Here is a 10643-nt window from a genome sequence, read left to right as displayed (position 1 = left end):
AGAAGCGCTTCCGGCAGCCTTGAATCACTAATCAACACACGAGCCTTCCGGGCCTGACGCGACCCTTGTCTCAGGCCTCTCGGAGTCGTACAGCCGCCCAGCCCCGCACCTGCGACGTGGCAGTCCATAGTGGAGCCTCCTTGCCTCGGTCCAGGTCCAGATGTCCCTGTGTCCGGGCTGCCCCAGCATTAGGCGACCCCAGGACCCTGTGATTGGCGCCTGCGCCTGCTGACGGTGACGGAGGAGCCCCCCTAGGGACTTGGGCATTGCTTGTGCTTGCTGTCTGTCCTTCGTGCTCCTTTCGGTGAAGCTAGGGGAGAGGGCGATTTTTGTTGTCACTTGGTTCATTCATTTATTCGTTCGTTCTTTTATTCTTTCCGAAACCAATTAATGAGGCAGCATAGTGTAGTTGTTAAGAGTGCAGGCCCTGGAGCCTGGCCGTGTTGATTTTCCCTCTCAGCCATTTCTGACATTAGGCAAGACAGTAAGCCTCAGCTTCCACATCTGAAAAGTGGGTTAATAATAGTATTTACTGGGGCTTCCCTGGTGGCGCAGTGGTTGAGAGTCTGCCTGCCAATGCAGGGGACACGGGTTCGGGCCCTGGTCTGGGAGGATCCCACATGCCGCGGAGCGGCTAGGCCAGTGAGCCACAATTACTGAGCATGCGCGTCTGGAGCCTGTGCTCCGCAACAAGAGAGGCCGCGATAGTGGGGGGCCTGCGCACCGCGATGAAGAGTGGCCCCCACTTGCCGCAACTAGAGAAAGCCCTCGCACAGAAACGAAGACCCAACGCAGACAAAAATAAATAAATTAATTAATTTAAAAAAAAAATAATAGTATCTACTTCATAGAGAGGTTGGGAGAATTGAATTAACAGTAAAGGCAAAGCCCGGCATGTAGTAGGCACTCACTGTACTAAGATCACAGCTGTGAGAGATAGATGGAAGAATAAAATTGAGATAAGTACTAGTTTAAATATAGGGATAAATGCTGTGATGGAGACATGCAAAGTGCTGTGAGAATATAATGAAGGGAGATGTACTGGGGAGGTGATAGAGGGTGGTGACTTAAGCCATACTTAAGAATGAATACAAGTCTGCCAGGGATGTGGTGGGTGTCAGGGCATTTCTGGCAGAGATCACATCTTTAAGCTGTGAAAATGCATGGCATTCTCAACCTGAGTAGTCTGATAGTGGTAGATCTAAGGTGGTCATTTTCTCCAGGAAGTTCCTCCTTTGTGTTTTCTCACTGCACCAGGTCTGTGTCTCTAGAACAGCTCTTACCACACACTTTAATATTGAAATGTCCTTTTTATGTTTTTCTCCCTCACTTCAGGGCAAGGATCTTGCATTAGTCTTTATCTCTTCCCATGATACCTGGCATTCGGTAAATGTTTGTTGAATTTGAAGAGACATATGGGCAATGAATCTGGAAGGGTGAGTTGAAGCCAGACTATAAACGTTGTTGAATGGTAAACCAAAAAAATTTTGACTGACTTTTTTCCAGTAGGCAATGAGTTTAAAATATTAAGTCTAGCATTACTGTAGAGAGTAGATTAGATATAAGGAGAGACTGAAGGAAGAGATATTCGTTAGGAGACAGCAGATACCTCAGATTCTTCCCTGTATACGTCAGAAGTTGAATGCATAAGACCGTTTAGGTTGGTGGTTCATAAATTTTTCCACCAGGACCAGTTAAAGGTTCCCATGCCTGGCATTCACAAATTAAGAACCACCTCGGGAATTCCCTGGTGGTCCAATGGTTAGGACTCGGCACTTTCACTGCCCAGACCTGGGTTCTATCCCTGGTCGGGGGAACTAAGATCCCACAAGCTGCATGGCACAGTCAAAAAAAAAAAAAAAAAAAAAGAACCACCTTTTCCTATCTTTAACTCTCTTCCCTTTTCTCCTACTGATCCAGGACAGATGTGTCAAGATACTCTGAGAAGTATTCCAGGTCTCATTTAAGCATCTTGCCTTGCAAATCGTTCAGGACTGGGTATGATGGCAGTTCTGGTAATGAGTTAGTAGGGTGAGATGGAAAATATGGACACTATAGCCCCAGATACTCTTGCAGCTATTAATCTACTGACGACCCAAACTCTACCTTGTGGTTCAGTCCAGTAGGAATTGTCCTAGTGTGTGATTGTGATGACTGGCATCTAACAGTTATATTTCTCTTAATTTCTTCAGGGAGAACATCCTTGGTCCTACAGTGTTGCTGACACTGACATTTTTCTAAGTGGTCTTGAACTGCCTACTTTTTATGTAAATAACTGGCTAGACTTCACATTTTTCACTACAGAAGCCCATAACCTGCAGTTGCTAGAGATTTTAAAACACTGCTTTTAGGATATCATCTACATTTAACTTGAAAGCTCTTACTTTCTTATTCCAAAATGTTGAGATACTGGGGAGAGATACCAATCTCATCAAGCCAGACCAACAGAAGTTCCTTTGACTTGCTCCCTCGGGAGTTCCGACTGGTAGAAGTCCATGACCCACCCCTGCACCAACCTTCAGCCAACAAGCCCAAGCCCCCCACTATGCTGGACATCCCCTCAGAGCCATGCAGCCTCACCATCCATACCATTCAGCTGATCCAGCACAACCGACGTCTGCGTAACCTCATTGCCACAGCTCAGGCCCAGAATCAGCAACAGACAGAAGGTGTAAAGACTGAAGAGAGTGAGCCTCTTCCGTCCTGCCCTGGGTCACCTCCTCTTCCTGATGACCTCCTTCCTTTAGATTGTAAGAATCCCAGCGCACCATTCCACATCCGGCACAGTGACCCAGAGAGTGACTTTTATCGGTAAGGCAAGGCTTTGCTATATCTTACTTTTCTCAAAAAATCTTCCCAACAACGCTGTTAAGCAGGTAATCACATTTCCATGAGGAAACTGAGGATGAGAGTAATTGCCTTGGCCAAAGTTGCTCAGGTAATTAGTGGGAAGTCTAAGACTTGAACCCTGATCTTCCGAATCCAGAGTCTGTTATTTTTTTATTTTCTGATGCAACAAATATTTATTGAGTGCCTAATATGTGCCAAGCACTTTACTAGGAGCAAGGTACTGCACTAGTTTGTAAAATAGGCCATGGCCTCATAGTCCTCAGAGTCTAGTCCTTATGTTTAATTAAAAGGTGTAATATGGGTTTAGCTCAGTGTCCTCAAAATGAGATTCATGGACTTATTCTCCTACTATTAGGACTCTCCGAGTTCTATACAAGAATTTTTAATTGTGTATTTTCATTTTGATAACATAGTTTAAGAAATAATAATAGAAAAATGTTCTTGATCCTTGGTACTCAAAATCTGGTCCAAGATCAGCAACATCAACATCACCTGGGAGCTTGTTAGAAATGCAGAGTCTCAGACCCACCCAGACCTGCTGAATCAGAATTTTCATTTTAACAAGACCTCCAGAATATTCATAAGTATATTTCAATTTGAGAAACCCTGCTCCAGATCCTCTGAATGACTGCCTTATAACCTAGTGCTACTACTAGGTTTCAGTGTGAAAGTTTGCATTTGGTGCCAAATAATTACTTTTTCCTTTTCATTTTGAACTTTGTCAGACCTATAGAAAAATTTAAATAATAGTACGACACACGCCCAAATACACTTCACCTGGATTCACCAATTGTTAACATTTTGCCACATTTACTTTCTCTCACATATGTGTAAGTGTGTATACACACATTTACACACAAATATACAAACATATATGTACACATATACACATACACATAAGATTTTTTTGCCAAATATTTTAAAGTTGCAGACATTGCAATATATCACCCCTATATTCTTCAGCATTCTTTCACCCCTAAATTCTTCACCTTATCCTAAGAATAAGGAAATCTCCTACACAATCCCAGTAACCATTATCACATCAAAGTAAATGAACACTAATTAAATACTATCATTTAATATGTCTGTATTCAGATTTCTCCAGTTGTCTCCAAAATATCTTTTGCAGGTATGTTTGTCCGCAATCCTGGACCTAACAAAGATTCACGCATTGCATTTGGTTGTTATACCTCTTTAGTGTCTTTTTTTTCTTTTTTTTTTTTGAGGTATAGTTGATTTACAATACTATATTAGTTTCAGGTGTACAACATCATGATTCAATATTTTTATAGATTATACTCCTTTTAAAGTTATTATAAAATATTGGCTATATTCTCTGTGCTGTACAATATATCCTTGTAGCTTATTTATTTGATACGTAGTAGTTTGTACCTCTTCATCCCCTTCTCCTATCTTGCCCCACGCCCCTTCCCTCTCCCCCCTGGTAACCACTAGTTTGTTCTCTATATCTGTGAGTCTATTTCTTTTTTGTTATATTCAGTAGTTTGTTTTAGATTCCACATAAAAATGATATCATACAGTATTTGTCTTTCTCTGCCTCTTTAGTGTCTTTTAAGCCAGAGTAGCTTCCCCCTTTTATAATACATGATATTAATCTTTTTTAAGAGTTTAGGGCACTTGTCTTGTAGGCTGTCCCAAATCAGACTGGATTTGCTGATTATTTCCTCAAGATTAGATTCAAATGAAATGTTTGGCAAAAATACTACATAAGTAATACTGTATATCACTTAGTGCATCTGCCTATTGATGATAATAGTTGCTACTATTTTAATTGTCCCAAACTAATGAGAAAAGAACAGAAATAGACTTATTAAGTAAGGCTTGCAGTTGGGCCAGATGAAGGCCAGAAAATGTCATGGTGTATTGTCTAATCGAAGGCTCTGAAGACATTGGAATAGTGAAAAAGGGAGGGAGAACTGTGTTGTTACATGCTTGCCCCGTGTTAGTATAGATGTGCCCAACTTCAACACACTTACTCTGTGGGAATCAGTACCAAGTTTACATTTTGAGAGCAATTTACCTTTAACAAAATAATATTGTCCTTCATATTAAATTGATGCTATTATTTAGAATTTGTAGTTTCGTGTCAATTTTCTAATTTTAATTGTTAGGAAGATTCTGTGAACATCAGAAGTTTAAACGTAGTTTGTTTTATACATATTTAAGAAACTCTGTACAAAAATAATTTGCATCAGCTATGTGGGTACGGGAAGAATTATTTTCCTTTGAAATGGGTCCACATATTAAGCAAAGCAATACTGATTTAGCTCTGTTTATTAGGCACTTCTGAAGCCTTTAGCTTTTGGTCCAGAGAGACTGGCCATGGGAAATGATGATGCAAACAGTGAATGAAAAGTTATTAGGCAGTTGGTTTTCTTATGTTGCAATTATTATGTGAATTACAGTAGTTGCTACCGAGCAGGTAACAGCAGCATGGGTGTGCAGCTCCTCAGGCACTCTGTACAGCGAGCACAGGGTGGCGCACGCCAAGTATGGACCGGGGAAAAGTAATTTTCTGTACCCTATCTTATTTTTATCTATTTACTTTGTCAGAGGGAGGCAGAAGATAGGAAATTTCAGGAGAACGGGTAAATTATTAGGAGCTCATTAAAAGTTATTTTTAGGAGACCAGACAGTTTTTTGAGGTTTTTTGTTTTGTTTTGGAAAGATTAGGATCTTTGTCATAGTGATTAGGTGCAAAACAGTGTATTATTAAGAACATGGGATCTAAAGGCAGAAGCTCTATCACTTAATAATACCAAAAATCTTTTGGCAAGTCAGCCCCTCTGAACTTCAGTTTCGTCACCTGCCGGATAGGAATGTGAAGAAATATGGACCCCTACCCACTTCACAGCATAAAACAGGATAAAAATGCTTTGTAAGCTATGTATGTTTTAAATTGCTTTTATAAAATTGAGTTCCTTTCCCAGCTTTACAAATGGTCTGTTGTAGTTAAATAAGAATCTCCTAATTGGGACTGTGAATTTCTAGAGGTCCATATATTGCCCAGCATGCGAGGAACCTATGTTCTGGTGAAATAGAGCACCACTGAGCAGTATCTGAGTTGTACTCTTACAATTAATCAGATCCTAAAAGTGATCAAAATCCAGCAGTTGATATAAGGAGAAGGAAACTTTCTTTTCACTAGATACCCTTTTATACTGTTTACTACAGGCATCTATTGCCTGTTCAAACTTTATGTAATTGGAGCAGCTCAGGGATATGACTGTGGGTTGTTGAGACATGCCCTGACAGCAACAAGATGACACTGGGCTATGTAACCTGCCTAGAATTCCCCTGGAAAGCTGAGCCGGTGGTTTGATTGGGGTTGTAAACCTCCTAGGGAGACAGGACAGGTCACCCCTTTGCAAGAGCACTAATAACACTAGCATGTCTCCACTTTCAGTGGGAAAGGGGAACCTGTGACTGAACTCAGCTGGCACTCCTGCCGGCAGCTCCTCTACCAGGCAGTGGCCACAATCCTAGCCCACGCAGGCTTTGAGTGTGCTAACGAAAGTGTCCTGGAGACCCTAACTGATGTGGCACACGAGTATTGTCTTAAGTTCACCAAGTTGCTGCGCTTTGCTATGGATCAGGAGGCCCGGCTGGGGCAGACTCCCTTCCCCGACGTGATGGAGCAGGTTTTCCACGAAGTGGGCATTGGCAGCGTGCTCTCCCTCCAGAAGTTCTGGCAGCACCGCATCAAGGACTATCACAGTTACATGCTGCAGGTGAGAGGACCCTGAGGAGAAGTGGGTAAAGATGTGTAATCTAGGGGTGTCCAGCAGGATCCCTAACACTTGCTCTAGGGTGCAGAGCACAGGGTCTTGGAACAGAGCGGACTTATCCTGCTTTCCTCTCGGCCCTGACTGTGTTCCACTGGCCTCATCACTGACCTGGCCAGACTCAGGGGTCTGCTTTAGTCAGTGAAATTATAGCATGTGGTTAGCATGCTTTTATTCAACGAATATTTATTGAGTGCCTATTGTGAGTCAGGCACTATGGGATTCAGCAGTTAACAAGTTCCTTGAGCTTGCACTCTTGTTGAAAGGGAAACAAAAACAAGTAAACAAATAATGATCAAAATAACTTCAGATGGCGTTAAGTGCTGTGAGAAAGAAACAAGACAGAGTGAGGTGATGCTGCCCAAGGGTGGAGTGTGGTGGGGGAGACACCATTTTTGGTTAGAAACAGAAATATCTGAGCTCTTCAACCCTTGTTGAAACCCTGAGGCATTTTGTTCACTGTTTTGGTTTCCCCAAATCTAAAATATGGTAAGGAATTCTTAACACCCAATCGTCTTTGCTAAGCGATCCAGATTTCCTACAGTGTTCATTATCTACCTGTGGTACCTATGTCAAATGTTAGTTTTTATAGCTAAAAATGTGATCTTTTGTCCCAGTTCTGATATAATAATACAGTCTAAATATTTTTCACCTTTATGTACCTTTTAATTAATGACATGCACATTCTCTGCTAAACAGATATTCTTTACATGTCTCTGTCATTTACGAATTTCAAACTCACATTCCCTTTGGCAGTGATGCTTTATGCATATTCATATTGTTAGCTTTTCCATGGGATGCCACAAGCTGACTATCCAACTTGCTTTTAACTTGGAAAACTGACTCTTGCTTGCCAACAGATTAGTAAGCAGCTCTCTGAAGAGTATGAAAGGATTGTCAATCCTGAGAAGGCCACAGAGGACACTAAGCCTGTAAAGATCAAGGAGGAACCTGTGAGCGACATCACCTTCCCTGTCAGTGAGGAACTGGAGGCTGACCTTGCTTCTGGAGACCAGTCACTGCCCATGGGAGTCCTTGGGGCTCAGAGTGAACGCTTCCCATCTAACCTGGAGGTCGAGGCTTCACCACAGGCTTCAAGTAAGAGAAAACAACTTACCCATTTTGATTCTGGGAGATCTGCCAATCTCAGTACTTCTTACGTTTTGGACTCAAACTCTGGAGATGGTAGAACAAAAGTGGGGATGGGCAGGAGAATGGAAAGTCTGAAAACAAATACAGCTTCACTGATCTACAGATACCAACATTCTCTTTGTAATTAAGGAAGAAAGGACTAGCAGAGCTTTACAGACATTCTTTAAAGTTATTTCTAGTTAGGATGTAGATGCAATAAGTGATTACCAGAGTTAATTCAGCTGACCCAGCTGGGTGGGCAGATGGCCTCCTGTTCTCTGTATTCTGGTCTTTCCTGATGCTTGTACTGAATTGATTAAGGCAACTTCCAGATAGATGGAGTAATGTTAATTGCTCAGGGATGTTTGAATAGTTGGGGTTCCTTGCTAAAGTACCCCCCAACAAGTTGGAACTGAAAGGAATTGAAATAGGGCAACCCAGTTACAGGCAGCTGGCCTCTTCTTCCAGATAGACCCTGTGATTACCTTCAGAACCAGATGACTTGATCCCTAAGTCAGTTAGATTGCAAATTAGTCTAGACACTCAGTTCTTTACAAATATAAATTGTCATGTCATCAATGCACAAATGATGCAAATAGCCAGTCCTCCAGTGTAGCCTAAACAGAATTAGGCTGCATTTTTTAAAGTATTGGGCAGAGAGTCTTTCACCATGGAATACGTAATAACCACAGAACAGTGTTGCTAGAAGACACAGAGGCAGGAGAGCCAAAAAGAAATTGTTGCAGATGTAGGGGTCATGTCTCTTTTCAGCAGTCTGGGAACAGCTGCCAGCATTTCGTACTGGTCATTAACTTTTCATAATGTGAGTGAGGACCAGGGACCCAAACACAAGGCAGGAAAACAAGACAGCCCCATGAAAGGACAGGCCAATGTAACACCTGACCAAGAGCCCATGGTTGTGCCTGCCTTTGAACCATGAATCTTTCCATGTGCAGTTTTACTTCCCTGGTTTAGGGAAAATGGAGGTGGATGAGGTGGGGTAAAGGAGGGTGAGGAAGTGGAAAAGAAGATATTTAGAGTTGGTAACTGTTTGAGCAGAGAATAACAACCAGATTCTCCAGCCAAGTAGAGAATCAGAGTGAAAACTGCTCTCAAAGGTCATCAGTCGGCCCTGGGTGGTGCATGCCTCCTACTTTGTTCCAGCCTTTTTTTTTTTTTTTAATAGATTTTTTAAAACAAATTTTATTTATTTATTTATTTATTTTTGGCTGCATTGGGTCTTCGTTGCTGTGCGCAGGCTTTCTTTAGTTGCGGCGAGTGGGGGGCTACTCTTCGTTGTGGTGCGCGGGCTTCTCATTGCGGTGGCTTCTCTTGTTGCGGAGCATGGGCTCTAGAGCACAGGCTCAGTAGTTGTGGCGCACAGGCTCAGTTGCCCCATGGCATGTGGGATCTTCCCGGACCAGGGCTCGAACCTGTGTCCCCTGCACTGGCAGGCGGATTCTTAACCACTGTGCCACCGGGGAAGCCCTGTTCCAGCCTTTCTTACTGCTAGTTAGTTCTACGTTCTTCTTCCATTCCCAGGTACAGAAGTAAATGCTTCCCCTCTTTGGAACTTGGCCCACGTGAAAATGGAGCCGCAAGAGAGTGAAGAAGGCAACGTCTCTGGGCATGGCGTGCTGGGCAGCGATGTGTTCGAGGAGCCCATGTCAGGCATGAGTGAAGCTGGGATCCCCCAGAGCCCTGATGACTCAGACAGCAGCTACGGCTCCCACTCCACTGACAGCCTCATGGGGTCCTCCCCCGTTTTCAACCAGCGCTGTAAAAAGAGGATGAGGAAAATATAAGGCAAAGAGGGAGAGTTGCTCTCCAGACCTATAAGACCCAACAGAAAACCCTGATGTGTTCTAATTCGTTTCCATAAACAGTTATTTGACTTTTATTCTTAAACACAGTGGGTTTTCCTGATATCAGTGGAACTGGATTTAACCAAATAAGTATGCTTTTTCCTTTTGCATCCAGTTTTTGTAGTTTTCCACAACAACCAAGCTACCTTTCACAGACATCATGACACTGGGATGGTAATCCAGAGACCAAAGCACTGTCCCTGACATCTACTGTGTGACTAGACAAGTGACTTAGCTTCTCTAGAGCTGTTTCTCTTGCACAACTAAGAAGAATCGTACTGCTTGACCTATCTTGCAGAGATATTATGAAGATGGAGATGTAAAGTCTCAAAGCTGTGCTTGAATAGACTCACAAGTAAATATATGCTGGTATCAGATGTCAATTTTTTTTTGACTTGCTTCATTTTTGGTCCAAGTCCTTGGGAATCCAGTGCTAATAATACCTAATAGGAAATAGCTAAACATTGCATAGCTTATCAGTAGTCTTTTTTTCAAACTGTTTTTGCTGCCCATGAGGTCGCCTATGAAGTCAGAGCGGTCTGTGGTAAACAGCCTTTTTGCTTATTCAGACAGCCCTCTACTATCTCAGCCACATATTTTCTTCTTCCTTCTCTAGACTTATTCCATGTATTTCCACCATCTTTATTTTCTTATTTCCATTCAGATTTTTTTTTTTATTATTTTCACCACGTACACTTTTTCATTGCTCCTTTCATTTTTCTCCTTTGTGAATGAAGCAAACAGGACCTGTCCAAGGACAGGCTTATGCCTATTTCATTTGTTGCATCTGCTTGGCCATCAGAGGACAGTCCATTCCTTTGCCAGAATTCTCTGCACATTATGTTTCTACTGGATGGGCAGCCTCTGAAAGGATAACAGTATGCACCTTTCTGCTTTACATCATGTCTTGAACAACTTTACTGCTGTTACTCATCCATAGCAGTATCTGCCCTGTTTGGCATCTGATAGTCTCAATCAGTATTTATTAAGT

General features: G+C 42.4%; 1 protein-coding gene across 3 annotated transcripts; it reads left to right on the top strand.

Annotated features, from left to right (window-relative positions):
- Nucleotides 1–18: 18 nt before the first annotated feature.
- Nucleotides 19–9970, top strand: SUPT7L (SPT7 like, STAGA complex subunit gamma). 3 transcript variants are annotated; one of them, XM_061211071.1, is made up of 6 exons: nt 19–154; nt 1336–1436; nt 2193–2811; nt 6278–6602; nt 7517–7754; nt 9330–9970. In XM_061211071.1, exons 3-6 carry the CDS (start codon nt 2399–2401, stop codon nt 9590–9592), a joined length of 1239 nt encoding a protein of 412 aa, XP_061067054.1. In that variant the 5' UTR covers nt 19–154; nt 1336–1436; nt 2193–2398; the 3' UTR covers nt 9593–9970. The 3 variants fall into 3 exon arrangements, with proteins under 3 accessions (XP_061067054.1, XP_061067052.1, XP_061067053.1); XM_061211069.1 differs by having other exon boundaries at nt 19–234; XM_061211070.1 differs by lacking the exon at nt 19–154 and adding an exon at nt 234–304.
- Nucleotides 9971–10643: the final 673 nt, after the last annotated feature.

Source organism: Eubalaena glacialis, chromosome 14, assembly GCF_028564815.1.
Source record: "Eubalaena glacialis isolate mEubGla1 chromosome 14, mEubGla1.1.hap2.+ XY, whole genome shotgun sequence".
NCBI lineage: Eukaryota > Metazoa > Chordata > Mammalia > Artiodactyla > Balaenidae > Eubalaena > Eubalaena glacialis.
Note: the sequence above shows the minus strand (reverse complement) of the source record. Positions and strands in the feature narration are given on the sequence as shown.

Coding starts and splice junctions, on each gene's coding strand:
- SUPT7L (XM_061211071.1), top strand. CDS start 2,399: ATGTTGAGATACTGGGGAGAGATACCAATCTCATCAAGCCAGACCAAC. Junction 6,603..7,516: donor ATCACAGTTACATGCTGCAG/GTGAGAGGACCC, acceptor GCTTGCCAACAG/ATTAGTAAGCAGCTCTCTGA. Junction 7,755..9,329: donor GGCTTCACCACAGGCTTCAA/GTAAGAGAAAAC, acceptor TTCCATTCCCAG/GTACAGAAGTAAATGCTTCC.